The sequence below is a fragment of the Netta rufina genome (genome assembly GCF_964035555.1).
Source record: "Netta rufina genome assembly, chromosome: 3".
NCBI lineage: Eukaryota > Metazoa > Chordata > Aves > Anseriformes > Anatidae > Netta > Netta rufina.
The window spans coordinates 33,170,339-33,197,301 of NC_140125.1; the positions used below are offsets into that span (position 1 = coordinate 33,170,339).

General features: G+C 37.2%; 1 protein-coding gene across 2 annotated transcripts in view; it reads left to right on the forward strand.

The window, feature by feature from the left end:
* The first annotated feature begins 558 nt into the window (after positions 1–558).
* FEZ2 (fasciculation and elongation protein zeta 2) overlaps positions 559–26,963 on the forward strand; it is a 31,725-nt gene continuing 5,320 nt past the window's right edge. Inside the window, exons 1-8 of one of the 2 annotated variants that reach the window (XM_084283323.1) lie at positions 559–886; positions 2,358–2,466; positions 5,241–5,357; positions 7,095–7,239; positions 10,433–10,701; positions 13,569–13,649; positions 18,539–18,614; positions 21,824–21,889. In XM_084283323.1, the coding sequence (XP_084139449.1) occupies positions 639–886; positions 2,358–2,466; positions 5,241–5,357; positions 7,095–7,239; positions 10,433–10,701; positions 13,569–13,649; positions 18,539–18,614; positions 21,824–21,889 (1,111 nt within the window). In that variant the 5' untranslated portion in view covers positions 559–638. The remainder of the gene's footprint in view (positions 887–2,357; positions 2,467–5,240; positions 5,358–7,094; positions 7,240–10,432; positions 10,702–13,568; positions 13,650–18,538; positions 18,615–21,823; positions 21,890–26,963) is intronic. The other variant, XM_084283324.1, reaches the window with a different exon arrangement.

Below are 26,963 nucleotides of genomic sequence, written 5' to 3' on the forward strand. Positions count from 1 at the left end.
GGAATGGGTTGCCCAGGGAGGTGGTGGTGTCACCGTCCCTGGGGGTGGGGGTGTTCAAGGAAAGGCTGGACCTGGTGCTTAGGGACATAGTTTAGTGGGTGATAGTGGCAGTAGGGCAATGGTTGGACCAGATGATCTTAGAGCTCTTTTCCAACCTTAATGACTCTGTGATTCTACACAGCCAAAGCCCAACAATGAAATTACGCAGCGACTGGCCATTTTTATTTTATCACAAAATTAGGGCAGCGTCCCTTAAAACACCTCCGCTCCCGTAGACTGGCACCGGCAGGAGCCGCCACCTGCCCTGGAAGCGGATCCCTCTCCCCACACCGCCTCAGGGCAGGCCGCCAGGGGCGAAGGTCCTCGCCTGCAGCCCGGACACCGCGCCGGAGCTGACGGGCGGCCCCAGCGCCGCCCCGCGACACCGCCTCCCGCCGCCAACGCCTCGCGCGCGCCGCGCTCCGCCCCCCGCGGCCGCTGGGAGCGGCCGTTGGGCAGCCCCGTCCCGTCACGCGCCTCCTCCTCCTCCTTCCCCCTCCCGCCCCCGGAGCTGCGGGAGGCGCCGGGAGCGCGCACGGCCGGGGGCGCGCGGGGCCGGGAGCGCGCAGCCGGCGAGGGGGACGCCTCCAGGTGCCGCGATGGCGGCGGCGGCGGCCTCGCAGCGGGACCCGGGCGACTGGCAGGACTTCTCCGGCTTCCAGCCCCCGCAGGCTGGCGGCGCCGCCGAGGCCGGCCGCGACAAAGGCGGCTGGGCCGGGGGGGACCTGGGGGCGAGGCTGTCCCTCTGCTTCCAGCCCCCGCAGGCCCGCGGAGGCGGCGGAGGCGGCGGCGAGAGCCGCGTTCCGCTGCGGCCCCTCACGGAGCAGAGCGCCCTGCAGGACGACGAGTGAGTGCGGGCGGGGGGACGGACAGAGGGGAGCCGCGGTGCCCGGGGAGGCCTCAGGGGACAGCGGGGACGTGGGGCCGGCGGGGCAGGGCGGGGCGGGGCAGGGCGCTCTGCGGCTCGTCCTGGCCTCGGGGCCCGGCCTTGGGGCCTGCAGCCGCCTGGGTGGGTGCCCCTCGACCCAGAGGGGACCGCTCCGGCTGGCGGGGTGGCTGGCGGTGCTGTGCCTTCGGCTGCCTGCTGCGCTGCTTCACCACCGGGGGATGAACCGGGGAGGGATGGAAAGCTGATGGAGAAGGGGATCGCCGAGTTGCGGCGGTGATAACTACTGTGTCCCCTCAGCAATAGACCACTTCTGACCTCTGCTGCCTTCCTGTTTTTATTTTACTAGTATTTGTATTCTCTCGTACAGTAAACTTCACTGTTAGCTTGTCTTCATTATACAATCATAGAATCATTAGAAACGCTGTTTGCCTTCATTATACAGTCACACTGCAGCTTTTCTGTTACTTTGAGGTAACTAAATTATATGTCTCATTCCAAGAAAAGGAAAAGCCACTCAGCAAATGACTGGGTGTCTGGTATAAACAGTGAGGTAAGTACACAGAGCTGTGAATCAGAGATGTGGTACAGCGGGAGGCTCTGTCTGCCCTTCTGTCTCTGGCTCAGGCATTCCTCTGACCTCCTGTGATCCTAGCTAGGCAACCACACCAAACAAGCATCAACAGCAAGTTGCTGTTGCCAGGGTTAGAGGCTGGGTTTGTTAGTTGACTTGAGACGACCTGACGGGGCTGCTCAGTTTCAGAATCTGAACTGGTGTACCAGAACAGGACTGCATTTGCAAGCCTAGAGTCCATTGCATACTGTAGACATTATTAAGATCAACTGTGAACAAGAGTGATGGACTGGGAACAGCAAAAGTACTTCTAGATAAAATAAAATTACTGTAAAATTTTAGCATAAGTTGTGCATATTTATTATTCAGTGATAAACAGAGAGCGGAAAAAAAGTATGATAAAAGTAGCTAAAGCAGGCCATAAAAATAGAAGTTTGGCTCAGATGTTGCTATTCAGCTAGTTGCTACTCTGCTAGTTCCTAATTTTAAATTGCAAAATGCGAGGAAAACAAGAGCAATACTAGGAAAAGAATTTATAGCTGAGATCAAATTTCATTAGGGGAGGGCTTGCCCACTCCCTAGGAAGATTTTGAGTATAGTTATATAATTAGCAGTGAGGTCGTCTCTTTGTTACCTTGCTTTATATTACTCCTGTGCTTAAATTTTGCATTTAAAATGAGAAATAAATGAGGTTTATTGAAAACCATTGTCACTTGACTTCAGAGCTTGATAAAAAATAGTAACTTGCAGATTAATGTTTAGTAGTCATTACTTAAAATATATTATCATTACAGATGCACTTACTGCTGATCAGTTATTGTTTAAGTTCTGCGTCTTCATTTTTATTCTTCTTTCCAGGATCTGGAATGCCTTGACTGATAATTATGGTAACGTAATGCCAGTTGACTGGAAATCTTCCCACACCAGAGCTTTGCACTTGCCAACACTGAATCTTTCAGAAAAAGGGGTAAGTTCTGATACCAGTAAAAAATACCACTTCTTGGATCTTTTATACTCAGCAGGAAAATAAAGCAATTAGCGTTTGTATTAGGGAGTGTTGCTATTAAATAGCTTAAAATATTTTGCTTGACATTAGACATGAGATTTTAAAAAATAATAAAAAGATAGTCATTGGTATATGTTTGCTTCTGTTTGGCTTGGAGTAATACAGGGTTAGATGGACGTTTATTAGAGGCCAATGTTAATTAGATTAGAGCATTAGAGGTAACATTTATGTGAAATGCTTTCTCATTGTACAAATCTTTCTCCTATCTGTTTTATCTTGAACAATGTTCTGTGTAAGGGAGGAGAAAAAGGGAGTATTCTGATTTAGTAAATCCATTGTGGACTTTTTCAAAGCTGATCTCATTCTGCAGACAGGTGGAGACTGAAGTAGATTCTTTAACAGAAAAGATAACCCAGGGGTCACTGAAGTGTAATGCTTTGTTTTGTATTTTTTAATTTAACAAGTGAAATAGTTTTCTAGAGAAGGAAGAGCTAGAGCAATGTTTACAGAAGGGTTTGTCCTCTGATATTCTTAAAAGTGGATTAAAACACTTCGGTAAGAAAAGCTAGGAAAAGTTCTCATCTCAGGTCTTCTGAGGAAATTAGTTGTTTATCTTTAAAAGTGGTGAAGCTGAATTATGTTGTAAAAATGCCTTGGTGTCTAACGTGAGAATAGATTAATGCTTTGATTTCTGCCATCCGTTAGAAATCCACAGTTATGAAATCCGTTAGAAATCCACAGTAGTTGCTGTTCTGGTGAAAAGGATATCAGAAGAAAACTGACTCTTAGGGGTTCTTCAGGGGAAGATGGCAATGTGGAACTCATTTTGTCTTTCTCTGAGTCTGATGATCATCTCTTGATTTCGACTCGTGGTTCTAATTTTTATTAATAGAGTGCTCAGATTGTCTAAATGGTTTCGGAATAATTAGATCCTTACATTTGAAGTAAAAACAACTGCAGTCCCATGTGCTGTAATTGTATTATGTGACTGAAAGACTGCATGGCTTTCTTGATAAGAAACTAGTTACAATATAAAATATTTAATATATTTCTTGTAAGTTTTGTGGGAAATTATGATGGAACTACATGAATGTAAAGTTGGTTTGATGAATTAGAAAGAATCTTAGGTATGCTGCCAGTAGAGGAAATTTTAGTTTATGAATTAAATATAGCTCAAGTTTTTTCAGCTTTCACTCCACCTGGCAGGTCTTTTGATGTGTAAAGCCCATCTGTTTGGAAGCATTCAGCACACTTTTTTTTTTTTTCTACTTGTCTGCTTCAGCAGTATTTCTGGATATATGACAGCACATATGGACCAGCTAGTAGCTTGTTTTAACTTCCTTACAATGAATGCTAACAGCTAAGCAACGTTTCCTTGATGCATTTGAAACTAATAATATGCCATTGGACTTGTGCTTGAGGTATTTCTCTTCCTGTTCTAGGAAGAAAAATGTCAGGTGAATGAGGCTGATTCATCAGATCTTTGTTGGTTCACATCACAGACCTGTGAATATTTTTGTATGGCTCTGACAGTGAAAGGAGCAGCTGGGTGGAAGTCTTGTACAGCAGTACAAGGAACAGGATTGCGCAATTGCTTGTTTGGTATATTTCTGTTAGATTACTTTTAGGCAGATCTTCCCCTAGATTGCAAAAAATGTTACTGCCAGCACAATGAGTAGGAGTGTGAGGGCAGAAACAGGCACAGAGAGTGGCTGGATGGTCCTTTGGGTATCAGCTGTAGCTTGGGCTGGTTTAGGTTTATTAGCCTATATTATCAGAATATATTCTGGTAGTCTCTCACTGTATTGTTTTGGAGAAGGAGGAGGAGGAGAAGGAGGAACTGACCTCCTTCTAGCTATGCTGTTATCCTTGCTGACTATCTCATAGTTGTTAACCATGTCAGCACTGCAGACGTTAAAGAATGACAAAACTTAAATGTATCCACGTGGTAGGTGAACAAAGATTCTTAGTGGAGCCCTGTTACTGCATTGTTCTTCAATTTTGTCCAGAATCTGGGACATCTGACTTCCTTCTGATATCTGAAGGAATACAAAGTTTGTGTTTTCAGATGACTTTAGCTTTTCTAGGCTGGTTTGGCTGGAATCCAGTAACAGATAAAGTGCAGAAAAAGCAAACCACTTAGTAAATAAGCTGTAATATGTCAGTGGGAGAGTAAAATATACCTGACCGATTAAGGCACAGACTTAAATAAACATGTTCTATTTTTAAAACAACAACAAAGTGTATTTCGTTATGTGGAAAAGTAGAACTATAAAAGCACATAAAATAACAGATTTGTATAATATTAGATATTATATGTAGCTTTCCTCCCCCACACTGAAACCTGTGTCTTCATTTAAGACAACTACCTGATTTAAATACCTACATTGGATTGACAGCTTTCCCTGGAAATATAAGTGTGTCACCATGTACAAGATCTTTAAATGCTGAGAGTGTTTTTTTTTTGTTTTGTTTTTTTTTTTTAAATCTTTCAAAAGTGACAGCTATTTTAACTTTCTACATTTACAGTTTTGATTTCAGTTATTAAGGCACTTCAGTTTCCAGGTACTTGACAGCAAGAATTGTTGATTTCATTACTATGGGCAGGGAATATGTATCGTTTGTGTGAAACTCAGTATTAGATTCCCTTTTTTTAATTTGTATACACATATTTATACATATAAACGTGCATGTGTGTTAGGTTATATAACAATACAAATTTTCATGCTTTCTAGGTAAATGATAACTTAAACCTTGATCTGTCAGATGACGAAGAGCTGAGGGAACAGTTGGATATGCATTCCATCATTGTTTCCTGCATCAATGATGAACCACTATTCACAGCAGAACAGGTAAAGTGTTCAGCAAGACACTGTTGTTCGTGTAGTACTTTCTCTTCATCTGTAGTTACCTTTTTTTCTTCTTCCTTGCTGTTTACATTAGCTAAGCTTCTTAATTGTTCTTTTATTAGAGTTGTACTAATGTGTGAGATACCATTAACATCATTCAGATTTGAAAAACTTCTGGTTCTTCAGGTGAGGTTGATAGTCAGAGTCTTTGAAGTGTTTATACCCTTCTTACCACTAATTAGTCAGAAATACTACTAAATTAAATTTATGGATTAAGAAGACAAAATATTTTCAGAATGGTGGCATTGTTGCAATGCTTGTAGTTTTCCAGCCTGACAGCATGGACATTCATATCCTCGTATGGCTTTGCGGTTACTGAGAATTCTCTGAAGCTTTTGGCTAATGTGAGAGCAGATCAACACTTTTTCTACTAAGCATTTGGTGACTGAAGGCTTCTGTTACAAATCCACAGATTTAAGCCCTCTAGAGAATTGCTCTTTTGAGTGAGGTTAATGTCTGTCCACTAAGATCCTGCTTAAGTAAGCAAATGCAAGAGTGTATGTTCTTGTTAGTGGTTATCTTTGAATTCTCGTGAGCATGGATACTCAGAGTACAAGAGCTGGGATTGCTTGAGCTGTCTTTGCCCTTTTACTGCAGGGTGCATCTGAACAATGTCTACAGCCATTAAACTTGCAGAATTTGATCTGTTATTCTCAGCTAATAATTTAGCCTGTAGACATACTTTTCAGTATAAAAATGAACATAGGTTCTTTATGTGCAGGATTTCTGTTCTTGTACTTTCTATCTGGCTCAGATCTTATCCCTAGGGAAGGGAATCAGCTTCAGGTTATGATGGATCAGTTCATAAAACTTCACATAAGCACAGCAGATTATCAGGTTATACAGAACTTGTTCTGGCTGACATTTTCATTTTGTCTGGAAGCAATTTCGTATTAATGGTAAAACAATTATGAGAACAATAAACTAATACAGATCTGAATGAACAAATAATATGCCATATAGTATAAAGAAAAAAAATAATAAAGAGGATGTAGTTTGGATGGCCCTGAGGAAATATTAGTACTATTTCTTCTGATAGCCATATCTTGGAACTTTTCCATTCTGATCTAAGTACCAGATTAGCAGGAAGATTTTGTCATGTTGGAAGAAATAGAGAGAAAAATATTCGGACTTTAAAGAACTGAGAACAGAGAATTCCATTTGCAATAGATGGCTTTGTTTGATGTTTTTTAATGTCATCTTTGTTCCATTTGTACTGAATTTTCTGTAAAAGAGGTATCTATAGAAGTACACAACCGTTTTTTGCTTAGAGAAGTATAGTGAAATTTGGGGGTATGAGAAAAAAAATGTAATTGACTTTGTTTTGTTTTCCCTTCAACTGAATGCTCTGGAGAGATAGTCCAGCTTGCATATTCCAGTTCAGTTCTCTTAAGCAGAGCTCTGTATACCTTCATATGGAAATAGTTGTATGGTTTCAACACACTGCTTGTAGTGAGATCACCAACACACCAGGAAAAGATATCCTCAGAGAATGAGGAGGAAATATCAGTATAATTTTGTTTGTTCTTCTGAATCCAGTCTCAGTATGAGTTTCGTCCAGCAACATCTATACTAATTGAAAGTAAAAAAAACACTTAAGCTCTTAATAGATTTGCTTCAAATTGCAGGCTGTTTCTCTTCTTGCAGTGAAGATTTTCATAAGAATTTTCTTTTTTGAAGGTCATTGAAGAAATAGAGGAAATGATGCAGGAATCACCAGATCCAGAAGATGATGAAACGCCCACTCAATCTGATCGTCTCTCCTTACTTTCCCAGGAAATTCAGACACTCAAAAGATCCAGTACAAACAACAGCTATGAAGAGAGTAAGTGATATTTATTTAGTATTTTGTCTATTGAAAATACTTTAATGGGTAAGATTGCTATGTACTTGATCTATAGTGACTCATTCTTATGAAATTTCTGCATCCAACAATGTTTTCAAAATGTTTAAATTCTTCTAAAAGGAGAAACTAGAATTAGAATGTAAACAGAAGACTTCTCATAATTTAGAATAAAAATAAAACTAACATCTATAATGGACTGAAGCTTGATTCACCGTAGTTTTCTTCCTACCTAAAGCCATGACCATTTCTCTCTCCACCCTTTCCATTCCCCTTCAGAAAACTTAAGAATTAAAAAACTTTGTGTCATCTTCTACACAGAGGAAATAATCTGCTCTTCCTTTTATAAAAGAAGTAATTACATATGTAGCTTAAGTGTAAAATTTGTATTTGTTTGCAAAAGAAACCTGTGATTAATCAATTTCATGATGGAAATTTGTTTCATCTGCTTATTTGTCAAAATCTATTTTAGAAGGTGATAGGAACGTATCTGCTAGCACGTCCTACTACTTTGTGACCTTTTACAAGTTTGCTGCTTTCTTTCCTGTAGTCTGGGTCAGCAGTATAAATTCTACAGATGATTCAGAAAACTGGCTGACCTTCTGTGACATGACTTACAGTTTCTGCTACATTTCAGATTTATGGAGGAGATTCCATTTTCATGGTTGGTCTCTTAGCTGTCTTAACACATAAATTTTACGAATGTGAAAGCAAAGTGTATCTTGCTCAGCAGGGCTTCCTGCTCTTCTGACAGTTCCATATGTCCTTAGGTTTGGAGTTAATCAAGCTTGCTTTGTATTCCATATCGTATTTATTTTGCTTTGCCTCAGGAGCTCATCTTCTCTGTTGCATCTTTATGGATTAAAGGTCAGCCTTGACCAAATAATTCCTTGAGTTACTTTGGCAGATAATTTAACTTTGCTTCACCAATTTCTCAGAATCTGCTTACACATCTCTCAGATCATTGTTTTATGGAAAGCTCTTGCTACCTTTTTTATGTGCAAAGCCACTTTAGAATTAGTCTGCATATCTCCACATTTCTTGCAGGTTTTTCCTGGAAACTGAGTATGTCCTTTGTAGGACAAGTCAGAGGTGTTATTCTTTAGGACAAAAAGAAAGAAATCAAAGTTTGTATTTGCTCTTTTTTTGGGGAAATACTTGTATTAAGACAGTCCAAAAATAGAATGTAATGATTCTGGTTACACAGATTAGTCCCCTAGTTTACAAATCTAAGATTTAATCCAGGTGGTCTACTGAATTTGAATTACTCTGTTTTCACTCACCCGTATCAGGTGACTAGTTTCTGTGTAGCACCTCTGTAGCCTTTGATCATGACAACTGATCAATTTTAAGTCAAGATTGCGGTTGGGTAAAATGTCCCTCTCTTTTGGGTTTTGAACAATTGTTTTCTGGCTGTGAAGCTGGTTCTTAAGTGTTGGGACTCACTGGTGCTCTCACTGTTCTTTTTTCATAAAATAAAACAGTGGTGCAACCAATATTTTTTTAAGTCTGTCCTCTGTATGGAATGCATATTACATTTAGTTATGTTTTTTTTTCTGTTTCGCATGCTGTAGGGCCTATTATGTCCCTTGCACCCCCATACACCAGATAATCCTGTATTTACCTTTTTTCTCCTCCTTACGTTTGAGTTGATGTTATTTGCAAGTCCTGACAAGCATAGTTGACTTTGCAAAAAGTTAGCGCTGTGCTAAGACCTACTGTGGTATGCAATGACTGTGAACACAGCTGAGATGCTGTTTGGCACAGAGACTTATCACCCGCACACTGCATGCTTAGAATGGTTTAAGCAACAGTGTAGGTGGTGGACAGTTCAAACTACTTGAAACTTAGAGCCTTTAGCATACTGTACTGTCACAGTATTCTAGTTTATAGAGTTTAAGGCCTTAAGCTACCCCCCCCAAAAAATGTCTCATTGCCGGAGAATTGCCCTAACAGGTTTCGTCGCTTCTCTGGTAAGGGAAAAGGAGGTCTTTCTCCAATTAGTTTTCCCCACTGTAATTTAAGAGAGAAACACTTCACCTACTACCTTTTTTAATGTGTGTTTTTTTTGTTTTGTTTTGTTTTTTCTCTGAGAGCTCTATTTTATTGTAGTTCCCTGGGCTTATCTGTATTTTTTAATACTTGCCCATGAGCACTTTTCCTTACAACAGTTTTTTTGAACATAAAATTTGAACATAACCAAAATAATCACAAACACTTATGCAGTATCTTTAGATTGTACTCTCCAGTGTAACCAGGACTATCTGTTGTTCAAATGCCAATGATGTCCTTTGACATAGCATCTGGAACTTAACAGTTCCCTATGTACACCATATGTAATTGAAGGAGCGAGTACCCAAGCAAGCCTCAGAAGATTCTTCATGGTCCTAATTCACTGTCTATAGTGTGTTACTAAATGGTATCTTTAAAATGCAAATCCAGAGGGTTTGTTTTGTTTCTAAACCATCATTTTACAGGCTTCTGGTATATCTTTGATCAATGCAGACCCATGCTTTCTCAGAACTACGAGTACTTATTTTTGCTTGAAATGAGCTTATCAGCCTCTAGGCCCCCTGTTTCAGGTGATAAGAGGCCATGCTTTTGATCACAATCCCCAGACAAAGGAAACTTGGAGGCTTCTTGTTTTGTTTTTTAATGCTAAAGGCATTTAAAGAGCTTACTGTAAAAGTTTGATCTTATATTAATATGCTTGCACACCTTACCAATATCTCTAAGAAGATTCCCTCACAGAGTGTTCACAGTTTCTGTATTATTGTATCCAAGGATTCCAGCAGCGTCAAACTGTTGATTGTTTTGTAGGAAAATATGGAGATCTTTTATTTTGAACAGTGAGTGCCAATGGAAAATAATAACAAAGATATTAGTATTGTAAGTTTAGTGCTTACTTCAGCTTCCTTAACTATGGCATTCCCTTTCTATTTGCAGATTGTCTCTAATTTCTCAGAAATACACAGAAAGTTTAAAAAAACCTTATTGCTAATCCAGTTTCCTGTGTGATAAGTTTATTCCCTTAGGAATATTGTTTTATTCTATGTAGCTTTAGAACTGAATTTTTTGTTTAGAAAAATTTCAGAGTGCTTTTTTCATGCAATTCCTGAATATATTCATATGCTTAAAATCTTGACAGATTGCTTTTTATACGAACTATTTATAGGAGTAAAAAGATTGTCTGTTGCTGAGTTAAACGAACTGCTAGAAGAAATTGAGACTGCTATTAAGGATTATTCTGAGGAACTTGTACAGCAGTTGGCACTACGAGATGAGCTGGAGTTTGAGAAAGAAGTGAAAAACAGCTTCATTTCTGTCCTCATCGAAGTACAAAATAAACAGAGAGAGCACAAAGAGACGGCAAAGAAGAAAAAGAAGCTGAAAAATGGTAGCCCCCAGAATGGGAAACAAGAAAGAGGTCATATGCCCGGAACAGTAAGAATATTTTTATAACTGCTTGTACATTCAAAATAACTTTTGTTTTTCCTTATGGAAAAGTAATAGTCCTAGATTAGAACAAGGTAGCTGGTATACCTTCCATTCATTCATTCACAGACAGATATTTTTTTTCCTCAAGTTTGTATGAGGCATTAATATACTATACTATACTCTTCTCATACTCAGAAAAGGAATTTTGATGTTTGCAAATTCACCTGGAATCAAAATGCACTTCTTGTAAAAAATACTGTCTTTTGATGTTCTGCTTTGTGTTCTATTATCAGACTAAGTAAATTTATTAATCTGTTTGGGTTTAGGGTAAATTTTAAGACGTGTACCACTATTAGGCTTGTAGGACAATCAGTATTGTTATTGTAGCTGCTCAGATATTTATTAATCATGTTAATTTGGGGCTAGAAAAATAAGTCTTACCCTGTACCTCTGAACCCCGTGGTAAAGTTGTCTCCAATGAGAGACAGCGTGAGGCCAACATTTAATGCAGATGTACATGGAGGAAGTAATTTGGTTTGTTCTTTGCTGAACATAGCAACAAAAGCAAAAACGTCTTTCAAACTGAGTTTGAGTAATAGGAGGTAGAGAATGAGAAATTAGGTCATTATCTTGTCAATGCAATTTTGTCTGTCTTATCTGTCCAGTGTAATTTTACATGGGATGATGTTGTTAGAATTTCTAAGCATCTCCTATAGGATATGGAAAACATGCTTAATGTTTTGGGGATCTTGGCTTAATCCCAGAAAGAATGCTTCAGTTTTGCTTCAGAAGTTTCTTTTCCAAACTTAAGTGATAAACATTTGTTATGAAACATTCTTCTTCAGAATTCATTTCTAAACTTATGAGAATAAGATAACTGCAGTGTAACGCAAAGATAATTCTGATCTTGTCTGAAAGACAGGTCCTGACAGAAAACAGTCCTGATGTTCATTCTGGTCTTGAACTGGAAGATCTCTTTGTATTTATTTTTTTTAAATTGTGGAAAGGGAAAGATAATGTGGACAGACTTGATTAAACAATATATTAAGATCTAGGCAATGTTTACTAAATTAAAATATTTAGTTGATACACTCGTATCTGCAGGTGGAATTCTGCTAATCTTTATCACTTCTATTAGGAGCATTTTATGTAAATTTGAAAAATCTACCAACTCTAATCCAAACTCATATCCTTTGTGTATACAGTGAAGTTATTCTAACTAGAAAGAAAAGTACTTGGTTTTGAAACTTGAGTCAAGTGATTTATTACCTTAGTTTCAAGTTTAGAGTCGTGAATGATGCTTTCAAATATAAATGCATGTGGTCCCAATGCAAGACACTCTCAAGTTTAGTTGCTTCAAGATGTACGTGTCCAATTGCTTCCTGAGATGGGTTGAACAAACTAGCTGCCAAATAAGACTGTAATAAGGCTTAGCATGTGTGGTTCTTTTGAAAGCAGCTTCCACTATTATTAAGTAGATTTGGGAACCTTCATCCAGAAGCAAAGGTGCAAGGTTCTTTCCTTCAACATTTTTTTAAAGTGCAAAGAATACACGTACAAGTAATTGTATGTTCAGATGACCTTGCTAAGAAGAGTTTTGGTGAATAAAATAATATATTCACTAAAACTATAATGAAGTCTCATTTAAATACAGTACTTGGGAATAGGATTAAATTACTATTTTCTGAGAAAATCAGTTCTTCTGTAGATACTCTAGTTAGATTTTAATAAATACAGGTTAAAGTTTGTTATTTTTGATACAGGATTTGGGTAAATTGCTTTCTCAATTTCCAATCTCTACTTCCAAAACTTTGGCTTATTTCACAAGGGCAAGCTTGGGAGTAATTAAAAATACTCAGGTCTTGAAGATACCAATTACTTTAAGCAGGATATCTTGGAAGAGTTAAGATAGGTTTGGTAACATCTGTGTCTTTATTTACTGACCTCATTGTGCTTTAGAAAGCAAATGAATATGGTATTCCAGCACATTTTATTCCCCCTCTTCATAAAGATACACATTCAGTGTGCTGAAGTGTGCACATCATACTGCTCTCTGTCAACAGCTTGGCAGTTTCTTCTTTTTATATTCTTGCCAGTTGCTGAATGTTATATTTAACTTCAAACATTAAAGTTGTTCTTTTTTTGCTTTTCTTCTGCAAGGAAAAAGAATCACAAAGTGCAAGAGGAAAAATGTGGTTGGATTGTATATCAATTTTCCTTCAATTGGATTCTATGTAATGGAGCTCGAAATTAATATTTTTTCTGAACCAATTGTGTACATTTTATCATATGACAAAAAATGGGGAATACAATTGACAAATAATTGTTGCTTCAGTTGTGGAAAAGGAAGCATGAAGGCATAAAATGTTTTAAAGAGGTAGAAACTGAAATGATTGCCTCTGAACAATATTTCTGATAGGTGCTTAAAATCTCAAAAAAAAAAAAAAATGGTATCATGGTATCAGTAGTTTTAGAAGTATATCGCTCAAACACAAAAATAAAGGAGATTGTGCCATGAACTGAAGTTGAAAAAATATTGCTTTGTACATTTAAAAACGAAACAACGAACCTTAAAACACAAGTCTCAAATCTAAAGAAAAAGTCTGCATTGTGAGGATTTGTTTAAATGTAATTAATGTTTTTATGTGGATGTACATTATAGTTGATACTGTAAGGTTTGCTTTTTATTAATAACAACTTAGTGGATGAATGAAAAATCAAAAATGTGCTGAAATACACCTTAGAGCTTGTCTTTGTCATTTGTCTTACTGTTACAGTCTTGATAAATGCTGATTAATAGTCTTCTGAACTTTTCTCTGTCCCTTTTTTTTTTTTTTTTTTTTTTCTCTCTGCCATGTTTTCACTACCTTTAGCGCTTCAGCATGGAAGGGATCTCAAATGTCATACAGAATGGCTTCCGCCACACGTTTGGAAACTCGGGTGGAGAGAAACAGGTGCTGGGCTATCCTCTATTTCCTTATTCTTTGCCTGCACTTTTGGTAGGAGCAGAGATCTTGAAAATTGCCAGTAGTTGAAGATGAAAGCCAAGACAGAGGAAATAGGGTAAAAACGTTGGCATCATAGTCTTTCCCTGCCTCAGGACTCTGATCAGCCAACAGTCTCTCCTTTCCTCAACAGTTTGAGACAGTTCAGTCCTGATGCACTGAAATATTAACCCATATTTGTTACACCAGACTAAAAGTCTGTTTTGGCATAACACGTATTTCAGATTTATTGCATGTCTGTAAAATTCTAATATCCAGTAAAAGAATATATACCAAGTTAGAAACACTATTTCAGCCTTAAGCATTAAGGACTTTGGTAACGTCTACAATGGAATAAAAATTGTTTTTTTCTTCTAATGTTCAGAGTTGGTATGTTTAAAAACAGAGTAACATCTGCAAAATGCACAAACTATATTGTATGTCCTTTTGCCATTGAAAACTGCATGATGTTAAAAGCAGCATGCTTTTAACTGCATGATGTTAAATGTATGCAATGCAGATTACTGATATAAAAGCACATAAGCCAAAGGCAAATTTTCAATGACTATTTCAATGTTGAAGTGTACAGCACAGCAACCCAGCTTCAGTGGGCATCACTGTAGATGTTACATACACCTAAATACTAAGATTTTTATTATTTATTCCGTAATAATACTTAACTATATTACAAAACTATAACATTTTTGTATTTAGCACAAGTTATGAAATGCTGGTATTTTGCGTTATTTAATGCATACCCTACTTGTTACAGTTTGTGTAATTGTGTAAGAGGGGTAAGTGAGATTTTTTTTTTTTTTTCTTCCTCATGAGAAGTCCAAAGTCCATTCAGGCAACAAACTGACCAGTAGCTTAGGAGTTGTGGCTGATTAAGCCTTTGTCTGGAAGGCTGGCGTATCTTGCAGATAGGTTCAGGAGGTTAGACAGCTCTAAAGTCATTCCTGAATCATGAGATTAAATCATGGATTTAACCTCTTTCTCTAGCAAGGTGTATATGTATAAGAGATCATGAATGCATACATAGATGGAGCTATTTATCATCTGCTTTGAGTATCTTGAACACATGCATAGGACTAACCCAATAGAATTTTTGTCACTTTACATTATCTCAATTCTGGTCACATTACAGCTGTGCTGGTTTTATTTTTATTTTTTGCTATTATTGCTGTCTTTACCATTACTAATAAAGATACAGGTGAAGAGCAGAATTTTAGCTATTTAAATATAATATATTTTCCTAAAGTGAACATATGCAGCTGTGCTAGTCCCTCTCTTGATTCTCAGACTTCTTCACCTTTTTCTCTTTGACTGCCTCCTAACTTTCTAAGCATAAGTATCTTACTCATTTATTTACAATGTCACTAATGGGTTAACACTTCCAGTTAACTTACTAATAATGTTCATCACAATGATTGTGCTTTTCCCCTGATTTATCTTATACTATAGCCTTGTTAGCTGGGATATATTTTGTTTTCATTTCCCTCATCCTAAAGCCAATCATGGAAATAACAAGAGCTTAAAATGAAAAACAGTGGAGAATGGTAGGAAAGTGTGATACTAGCTCTTCCCTGATTTAGTCCTGGAAGCCCATTTTTATTATGGCATTTGTTTAAAGTCTGTTAATTGAGAGAGCTTTTTCTGTAAATGCTTTCTAGGTAATGCTATGAAACTTTGCCTGCAGCTCCTGTGCTTGTAATACCTACCGTTTTTTCACTTGTTTGTTTTTCCTTTGTCATTTTACCAAACTGCAGCCCTGCTTTTAAAATGCTGGTGTCTTTTTCTTACTGCAGCAAATTAGAAAGAAGAAAAAGTATTATATGCCCAATAATGGCTGAGTTTAATCTAATTCTGTTTAGTGCAGATCTCAGAACATTTGAGTGGTTTTTCAGGGTTTTCATTATAAACTCAAGTTCAGGTGTTTTCTGCCAGCTGGGAGGAGTTATCTGGAGTTGTGTTGAATGAAAAACATAAGGGCAGACAATTTCTTGTACACCTTACAAGGTAGAAGTTCCTACCCATTCAATCACAGCGTAAAGCTCCTGACACGTTCAGTTATTTCAGAGCTCTCTTCAGTCATTTTGCCACCTTTAGTATTTTCTGGGTAGTACTACTCTGACAGGTAGGCAGGTAAGGCAGGTACTTTCCTTTTTAAAAACTTTAATCTTTTCTTCTTTTTGTTTTTGAGACCTGAGAAAAAATGACTTAGAATTTTTCAGTGTCTTTACCGATGGTAGAGTTTAAAGAGAAACTTCCAGTGAGAACCACCAGTTCCCATCTGATAGTGCAGTTGGAGAAGGAAAAAAATACTGCATAAAAAGCATCAAAATGTTGGCAGTTCTTTCTGTGATCATATCTCCAGAAGGAATTTCAGGCTAGTCATCTTCATTTCATTTTTTAGGCATTTTGAACATTTTTTTATGTGGGGTTACGGATTACAGTGGGGATTGCTGCTTATCATATTGTCAAATCTGTGTCAAAAATGTACAGGTCACAGTAGATTTAACACTTGGGCTTGTCAGTAAGCTATACTTGAGACATTGTTTTTTCCTTTTCAAAACATGTCATCCTTCACACAGCAATTCAATGAATGGATTTTAATAGTGCTGTCATAAGGACAGCAGGAAAGTACTGGTGAGAAAAACAAGGTGATTTGGGGAAAATAGGAAACAAATTATGTAATCATTGATTTCTTCATTGTAAAGGAAAATTGGTAGGTAGAGTTTACAGGGGAAGGAGAACGGGCTGTGTATTTGGTCCAGTGAAACATGTTGCAGTAATTTGCTGTGTAGGTAAAGGGTAGAACACTGCTTTATTCTGAAGGCTGGAAATGACAGCCTGAGATCTGATTTCTGAGTTGATGTATCTACTTTCATCTCTGTCATATGCAGATTTAACAGCCTGATATTTAGCTATTGATTTTCTTACTTTTAGGAATAATGCGGGTCTCTAATGATACCTGTTTACATCTGATGGAATAAAAACTGAAAATTGTCTCTTGGATGGTTACTTTGGAAACATTGCATACTTTCCTCTGTTGTGCAAGGTGGATGTGAGAAAGTGCTACAGTAGTAGGGAAGGAGTAAAGTGCTCTGTGTTTGCATGAAGTTTTTGGTGAGGTGTCAGCACAGCCCATACAGTGTTACACAGGAGTGAGTCTGTCCAGCTTTTAGGCAAAGGATATGCTTGGACATGAGGTACCTGATCTCACTGTAAAAATAGCAATGGTTGTAGCTGGGTTTGGCAACATAAACAGTCCTTCTGCAAAGTAAACCTCTTCTCCAAAGTCCGAGTTACATTCGACTCTTGCTGAAGTGCTGCTGCTGCTACAGGAGACCTGGTATACAATGTATTTTGTCACTGTTACATGGAGAATCACATCTCTCAAACTGAATGAAATTAAAGCTTGTTATATCCACTACGATGTATCTGTTAACCCAGAAAAAGCTTCCAATTAAATTCTTCAAAATCGATCTGAGGGAGATTTCAGGAAGCTTTTTCATTAGGAAAAATTCCAGTGCTTTCACTACTCTTAAAATGCAGACCTCTTCAAGAATATACATTCATATAGGCTACATAGTAGGATGTATTCTAAATTCAGTTAATAAAAGTCTTAGAGCAACAGGGTTACTTCAAGGATTTCAAAGGAAGTCTTGATTGTACTCCAGATACAAAAATCCTGAAAAAAATATGAATTATATTTGTTGAAAAGCTGATGAGAATGAAAGATTTCAATAAAGAGTAAACAGAAGAAACGTGGAGTTGGGTTAATATTATCTGCTAACATACTTTACTAGTAAAACAGAGTTGAAATAAAAATCCAAATTACAGGCTCTCGTGTTTAATTAGGCTTGCTCTATTCCTTTTGGTTGGAAGTATATAAGGTCTGAAGGTGAAAGGTGTCTGTTCATTTTCACCTAACTGTAGTGTAGACTATTTTACTTTGTGCAGAGGACAGATCAACCTCAGAGCTGGGAACGTTCAAGATCCTGGGAGTGTTTCATGTACTTAGATTTAAGCGGTCACTGGGAAAATCCCTTGGCTCTTCTGAGACTATTCAAACACAGCATATGCTGAGTTTGAAGAGTTTTTCAAATACTTGTTAACACGCTTGAACAAACCTGAACACCTTATTTCATGTATCCCCTGCAGCCTCCATCAGTTGTGCTCTGGAATCCTTTAAAAAGCTGATGGAAAGCTGATGGCTATCAGTTTCGCAAGTGATTTGAAGGCAACATAAATATTTACCTGGAAATATTTATTTTTGTTTTAATTGTTTTTAAATGTAGTTACTGGGAAGAACTACTTTCTGATTTTTGATATGACTGGTGTTACTTGCTTATATTATACAATGGTTTGTGAAAATTATCCATCTGCATTTTGTAGTGTTGTTTGAGGGGAAGGGCTGAGGTAGTTGTTCTTCCAGCTTTTGTTTCAATGTAAGAAGTGCTTTAAATGTATGAAGGACATGGGGTTGACTTCTTGAAAGCAGAGAGGAGAGATGTTTGCTATTATGTTTCACTATTGCTGTGCTCTAGGTTCAGAGGAAGAAACCCAGTGGATATTATATACAGCTTTTTTGTTTGTTGGATTTTTTTTTTTTTTTGCTTGTTTAGTGTTTAGCTGCAGGGGTTTTAAAGCGATGTTTATGTAATTTGGAAAAAAAAGTTTGGCTTCTGTGATAATAGCTTTGGGGTATGAGAGGTAGAATCATTTGTGAAATATGATCTTTTGAAAAGCTTTTATTTGCGGCTAGCAATTTTAATAGCTACAGCATTCACAAAAGTCAAGTAACAGAAATAGCATTAAAGGACTTTCAAGTAACTCTGTTTTTCATTTGACAGTATTTAACGACCGTCATTCCATATGAGAAGAAGAATGGACCCCCATCTGTTGAAGATCTTCAAACATTAACCAAAAGTGAGCATATGAAATTCCCCTCACTGATGTTATCTTCCTTTTATTTCGAACCGTGGTTACTTCAACCAGTGAATCAGTTATTTCTTTCCCTCTCTCCCTATGGCATTTATGTAAATTTGCATGATTTTTAACCATGCATTTTGGCCAGTTTTTCCTCATCTTCTGAGGTCTTCTGAGCCTTCGTAGAATATTGCTTTTCTAGCAATTTTCTGAAACCCTGAAGGCTTAAAAACTTGCATGTATCAGAAAGGAAAGGTTTGCATATTATTTCCACAGATGGAGCCTTATGGAAATACTTCACCATATGTCATGGAATTAACAGTGATGTCTTTCTGCTACCATATAGAATCTGAAATACCCCTTTTTGTTTCAACTTGCTGAGGTTACTGTAGTGAATTTTAAAGAAAAATTTGAATGCTGGAACACTTACGATTAATAGTTTAATTGTAATTGATTGCCTTCAAGATAGCCTGCTACTCTCTGTTGGTGATTTGAGGGGGGAGTGAAGATTGGTTAATAAACGTTAGTAATTAGGAAGTGTAAACCAAGCCTGAGTTAACAGTGTTCTAAGTAGACCTCTCTTCCCATCTTTTTTAGGCCATATTCTCAAATTTAATTATCAGTTCTAAATCATCTGTGTTTTACTCTAATTTAAATGAAAATTAAGTTTGTTTCTTTAAATATATATATGTATTATTAAAATGATGAAATGCAGCAGACCTTCTCTGGGAATCAATGGCATCTACTTCATTTAAAGTTTATAGGAACAGTTTAAAAACAGATGGTAAAATGTCCTGATATATTTGATAGAAGCACAGGATGGTTTGGGTTGGAAAGGACTAGGATCAGCTAGTCCAACCACCTGTCTGTAGGCAGGGACTTATTTCACAAAGTCAGGTTGCCCAAAGGTTGAGCATATCACACTGCAGGGCTTTGAATCTAATGACTTCTGAAGCTACTTTTCAGCTGCATAGGTGGATGAAGAATAGTGAGAAACTGGTTGTTCATTTCCTGGAAAGAGAGAATAAATATTGGAAAGCGTTGTCCAAAACTTTGTCTTATTCTGTAGTTATAAACAATCATGTTTTGCTTCATCATAAAAGTTGGAATAAAACACTCGTTATATTTGGAGTTCAGTCTCACACGAAGAATTTGGAGCTTATGAAATTCTGCTATTCAGGATAATTCTGTGCTCTGGTTCTTTCAATCGTGTGAAGAGCGCTTAAAGAATTGTCATTGCTTTTGATTATGGAGTAGCAGACAAGCTTAGAAGTGTCAAGTTGCTTAATTTTGTGCCGTTTTAATTTTTAAATTTTGTACCATAAGCCAGCAGTAAAAAAAATTCCTGACATTCTTACATACTTACATACTACATAGAGATGTAGTACATAAAAATTGAATCTTCTAATTGAATACAGTGATTGGTATTAAACTTAAATGAGAGAAATTACTGAATGGCTGAGGTTGGAGGAGAGCTCGGGACCCCCTGCTCAAGCAGGGCCACCTACAGCAGGTTGCCTAGAACCACATCCAGGTGGCTTTTGAAGATCCCCAAAGAGGGAGACCCTGCAACCTCCCTGGGCAACCCATGCCATTGCTCTGTTACTGGCACAGTAGAGAAGCGTTTCCTGGCATTTAGGTGGCACTTCCTGTGCTCCATTGTGTGCCCATTGCCTCTTGTCCTGTCCGTGGGCACCACTGAAAAGAGCCCAGCTGCATCCAATTTGCATGCTCCCTTCAGGGTTTTAAATACACTGATGAGATCCTTCCCTGAGCCTTCAAACCTGTAACAGGCAGCTAAATTTCTGTTGTCTACCAGGAAGCTGTTTAGTGTAGTCTTTAAGAGTCTCTTGATGCCTAAATATCTGAGGGCTACTTAAGTCTTCAGCGTAGTCTTTGCAGTAATTTTCTGAAAGTTACTGTTTGTAGCTAATAAGCAGCTATTGGAGAAAGTATTTGTAAACTTTGAGTGGGCAAGAGCTTTAAAAGCTTCAGAATAAGAATACTTTGAGGGTATTGGGAATTCTCTGAGGTAAATGCAGCATCCTTTTTGGTAAAAAAGAACCCAATGTCTTCTAAACATTTTTATTACTTAACTAAGACAGTGTTTGTTTGCAGTGCACATCTACTAAATTCCTGGAAAAAAAGAACAGCTCTAAAAAGTAGGCAAAGCCATGAGTTACTCTAACACATATAGCCCTAAATATTCTGATTTTCCTCATGTTATGCAGATACAACCTTGGGCAGGAAGCTCACATTCAGAATTAGTTTCTTTTAAGTCTTTGAAAAGATCAGGAAAGGTCTGTGGAACGAACTCCTCGTCATCTAGGAGAATATTTGTGTAATCTGCTTCAGATATCTAACTCAGCTGCAATTCAGAGTGAAAGCTTAGAAAACAGTTTCCTTCTTGCTATTTTGGAGGAGATTAGGGTTTTAAGAAGGCAGCTTAGGCTAAACATATTAGATACCTAACTACATGTATTATATAACTTAGCACAAATATACACCTGTCATAAAACTTGTTCCTTCTTTTCATCCTTTAGATTATCATTCCAACAGGTTCTCTTTGAGATTTGATTCTTTGTGGAACATTTTGATTAGAGACTGTGCCCTTCCCTGTGATTTACTACAAACACTTTTATTTCTTCAGAAATACGCAAGGATGTATAATTTAAATTTGTTATCAATCTCAAAAATCTTCAAATTCAGTCTTATTTATGATTTTTCAAGGTTTCAGCTGTTAATGTTCACTGTTTTGGAGGGAGAGCATTTTCAGCCAGTCATTTACAGCAGTGTTTCTCCAGAATAATGGCATTACTGCATGATTCCGGGTGAAGAATAAAAGGAGAAATTAAGTAATGAAGCATGCTTTTTTAACCTAAGATCTCCAGCCCTCCAGTATTGTTAGTATATTTCGGTTTTGAATATGGTGATTTTATTTAGGCAACATTTTTCATGGGGGTGTGCTTTTTTGTTGTTATGACTGATGACATTGTAATTAATTAACCATGTAAAATGGGTCTCTAGTATTCATTTATTGTGGAGTTCAGTGAGAATTACACAAGTGAAAGGTGGAGGGTTTTCTTCCTAGTGTAATATGTAATACCTGTTAGAGTAGTAGAAACATCTTCACTGTTTTTTTGAGGAGTGTTGTCTTTAATTTATGACTAAATATCTGAAATGTTCTTTGTTTTATTTTCATTCTTCAGTCCTTCATGCCATGAAAGAGGATAGTGAGAAAGTGCCAGGCTTGTTAACAGACTATATTTTAAAGGGTGAGTACGCTTCCTAGCAAAGTTTGTTTGTTGTTTTTTTTTTTTAAAATGAACTTACTCAACATACAAGGTGCAGTTGAAAAGAACAGTTGTGCAGCAATCGTGAATTATGTTGCTCCTTTATCACACAAGGCTCTCATTATGTCAGGGGCTGGTGAGTTCATAAATAAAAAGTGTTTCTTTTGTTCATGATAATACAGTATAGCAAAGCATGTGATGTATGTTCAATAGCTGAATGACATCAGCAAGAGCAGAGTAGTATGGCTTAGAAACTTAAATGGGTGTAGTTAAAAACCTGTGTGATACAGAATGTGAACTCAAACTATGTATCATAATGCATTTGCTAAATTAAGTGCTTATAGCTTTGTTTAAAAAAGTGTTACCTTCTGATCAATATTATTTTATTTCTTACAGTTATGTGTTTATACTTCTTCACCTTTTATTTAACGTTTATTTAAAGTTTGTGTAGTAATGGATTATTTTACAGCCTCCAGTGCATTGTTTTTATTAACGGAATACCAGACATTGAAAATCATTGCTTGCTTTAGCTCTAAGGAGTTGTTCCAGGTAGTTTCCAGGTCGTTAAACGCTTTTCTTCTGAGATTTTTTGCCAAGATCTTAAAAATGTTTACGTTCTTATTTAATCATTGGCATGTACGTGGTCCCATCTTCTTTAGTGTTTAAATATGCATCAAACTCCCAAGATCTAAACAAACAGCTGTACTGAAGGAATGATGGATGCCATTTTATTTGCCACCCAAGCATATATAATGTTTTACTTCAAGTTCATACATTGCAAAGTTTTTCTTCTCTTTTGGTGTCATGCTTTCCAAGTCTTGCTATTTTTTTCAAATATAAAAATTTGACTTGATTTCTCCCATGTGTCTTTTAAAAGGTTTTTCTATTTCTTACAAAGATGGTAACCACACATCTCAAAGAGATTTGAAAATACTTTCAGGTTAAAGTTATGGATGAAATTTAGTGTGCTGTTGCTTCAGAAAAACTGAAAGGAGAGCCACACAGTATTCTAGAAGCTTCCACAGACTTTGTGTTGAAAAAGGCTCATTACTAATTTCTGTGTAGCATTGCAGAACTACCACATATGGAAAGAACGCTGAGGTCCTTTCAGTTGATTTCTTTGATTTCTCCGTTGTTTACTTAGCCTTTCTAAAAATCTTTCTTGTGTTAGACACGTATTTGCTTATGAGCTGAGCGCCACTTAGGCTGAAGATTTTTTTTTAACAGTGATGGCACTAAGCTTTAGTTCTGTGAGGCAGAATTTTTGACCCAAGATGATGACCCATTGGCAGTAATTAAAGCTGTTTGCTTTTCATCATAATACATCTGGTAGAAACTGAATGGATAGTGTTCATTACAGCATCTCCTCTTTTTAAAGAATAGCTGTCTAGAAAAGCTTTTTAACTACTTGGATACTGAGAAGGAAATGGATGCCTTGGGAAACAGGAATCTTCTGCATAGAAGACTTGTAAAAACAGATTAGCTGGACATAGGGCAGGATGATCTAAGAAGCTTGATGCTGAGGTTCATTCCTACTTCTGCATGCTTGTGACTTCAAAGTCATCAGGAGTGTCGTACCAGCTAGTTGCACCAAAAACAAAATATCATGCTCACATTAAATGTGTTGGATCAAACAGGTCTTTGTATACTTTCAAGGAAACATTGTTATCTCTAAATTGTAGAACACAAACGACTGGAGTTTGAAGAGTAATCTCATGCTCACATTACTCATACTGAAAGGAGGAGATGATTTCCCCTCGGCTATCATGATTACTGAATTAAGTAATCAGGAGCTAAGGCTTTCTCACTCTTCTGGGGGTCTGGTTGCAGAGTGGCCAGCAGAGCTACTCAGCACAGAATCTTTCTTTCTGTGACTGTAGCCTTAACTGAGCTTTGTATTGCTATGTTTAGATTGTTAAATATTTCTAGTTCACCTGGCAGCATTGTATTATGATGTAGATGTATCCTGTAGAACTGGCAAAATCTTATAACTTCAGAAATAATTGGGATCTGTTTCTCTTCTTTTTCTGCTGCTAATGCTTCTGGCCTGAAGCCTCACTGAGACTTCATACATGGAAGAGTACTTCCAGACACCTGCCTTTTGTCCAAAAGTTATGTTTAGAGCTTATTAAAGGGAGATCAGATATTCTAAATAATCATTTGAAAGAACTTTCAGCTCAGCTTTTGTATCTGAAATTCCAGCCTATCCCCGGAATTTAAAGATAAAAGGAGTGACCTGCTTTTTCAAGAGTCTGTTTCCTTCACTGGAAGGATTAAAAATGTATTAGGCAAGGTGAAAATGATTATAAGGATTTAGGGGTTTAAACTTGTTTTCCAAAAGAAATTGGAGGATAACAAGTTCTGGACCCAGTAATCGCCTGTATGGTGTAGTGATAATTATATCCATTTTGCCTTTGTTTACTCTGTGAGCCAGCTATTGTCTTACACTGAATGGATTTCATCTCTTTTTATTAAGTTTTAATCAAGAAATGAATTTTTGAAGCTTGTGAGTTATATCACCAAAGATGTGTAGTTAAAATCTGTTAACTTTTTTTTTTTTAATTTGAGGATTATTTTCCCCAATCTTCCAACAAAAAGCAGGCAGTAAATTATATGTGACAATAGGAATTGTGTAGCTTTATGGGAAATTTAGAGTGGAATTTGTCTGCATAGTTATGAGCTTTCCAGCTCTATATTACATTTTACACAGCAAATAAATATTTTAAAGACCCTTAATGATTTTCCTAAAGCGGCACTCTTAAATTATTTTGTTACTTAAAAAAAAATTAGAACATGCTAGTTTTACGTGGGTGTTGTATCTGTCTGCAGAAATAATAATAAACACCCAGATATTGTCAGTTACCACTGAAAAGTTACTTTGATTGTTTAGAATCAAGAGCTGAAGAACAAGTATCAGTGAAAAAGTGATTCTAACAATTTCTGTAGTATTGTTGGCATAATATAATGGGACTAATAAAAGAAGAATGCTGTGAACCTGGAAGGTGAATGGAATCATAAGATCGAGCTGTAAGTGTTAATTTTACAAGGAATCTTTGTGCTGCTGTTCTGATATAAATTTGCTTCAATTTCTTTTTGCTTCTTTTTTCATAATTTAAGCGTTCTATAGAAGTGTTATCTTGAATATTTTGAACTAAATGTAAAAATAATTATAAAGTTTGTGAAAGACTAAATTTGCATCATGTAGGAGGACACACCAACCCCACCATATGTGTCATCTAATGCTTTTTATCTTCATTTAATGATGATTGAGTAACTTTGTTTTGGCAAGGCATTTTGGTCAAGAGCTGGGGCATGGGGTTGCAAACTGAGAGAGAGATCTGCAACTAGATCTGCTCTTGACTTTCTGTATTACCGTGGATTTTTTTCTTTTTCATAACTTGAGATATGCAAAAGTGGCACCTAATGCATCTGAAACACTGGATGGAGAAATACGCAGAACATTGGCTGTGCAAATGAGGTATAACAAAGAAATGAAAAAAGCCAACGCAACTCAGAGCTCTTTATGCTGAGGCATTACCCTTTTTATGTTAGGAAGGAAGAAAACTTCATATGCATTTCTGAACAGGTTAACTAGTTCTCAAATGATTTCAGGTGTCTGCTTTTTTTATTTTTTTTTAATTTTTAAGCATATTTTCCCAATTTCTGCTGCCCCCTTGTGTCCCCCAAAATGTTAAAAATAAATATATATATGTATTCCACTTAATTTTGTCCTTATATGTAAGTCCCTTTTTTCCAGTGATCAATTAGCTCTCCCCTGGATCTATTCCATACGGAGTACCTCTTCAGAGGTACGTTTCTGAAAGCTGGCCAATGTACACATTCAGTGTAGAATAGTGATTTGCTTTGCTTTGCAAGTATGTAGTAGTTCTCCCAACAGTGTGTTGTTCATACTACATTTTACAGATTTAGAATAGAAATAGATGTTAATGTGGAATTGATCAGCAATTGTAATTGTCCTTGCATTTTTCTGAATATGATTCCTTTAATACATTAATATTATTACTATATTTTATCACTAGGGATTGTGAAGTAGAAACTGAGATTTGAAAGAGGGTGGGGGTGCATTTGCTGACAATGAAGTCAAACCAGCACTGTTCAATTCTTGATCTTAGAAAGCTTGCTTTCAGATTGGAGCTGGCAGCTTAGATAGCTGACTGCATTTAAATGTTGATTATCCTCGTCTTTCGACTGATCTTTTTTGATAGTTTAGCAAATGCAATGTGCTTTGAAAACATTGCATCTGTTTCTATTAAAAGGCCTATGCAAGCAAACTTACTTGTGCACAAATTAACTGTAGAATGGGGAGCACAGATGGAGATATTCTTGTCATATCTTGTAGTTGCATTGTTGTTTTTTTTAGGAGTCGCAACAAGAATGTGCTAGCTCCTTACATGAAAGAATGTTTTTATTGACTATATCCATTGATTTTCTTTTTTTTCTAGAAGCTATTGGTCTTCTTACCTATATAGTGTAATCCTTTTGTTTGTTAAGATTTATCTGTCAAGAACAATAATGCAACAAATAGTAACATTATTGCCACTATTATTATACTCCTCGGGCCACTATTATTATACTCCTCGGAGTATCCAAGTTCAGGTTGTTTTCTGAAGAAAATTCCTTAATGCAGTTGTGTTGTATGTCTCTTTGGCTTCATGATTAATATTTGCCAATTTCATCCTCATGTGACAAGGAGAAGGGATGCAGGAATAAATAAAATATTCATTTCACAAGTATACTTTATGGAATTGCATATATGTAAAAGAAAGACCGAAATCACTGTTTCTACTGGGCTAAAGGCTACTGGCATTTCAAATCCAACATCCAGCTGGCCACTTAGCTTTTAAGTATTTGCATACCAGTAAGTATACACACAGTAGCTCCTATCGATCTGGGGGGCATGATGAGAAGAACGAACAATATGGGGATAACCTGCTGGGGTTCACAACAGATTTAAAATAGAAGCTGAAGAAGGCATAGTGGGAATGGGAATTAGCTAATTTTATTTTTACGGAGGTAAGGAGGGATATCTGAGGAA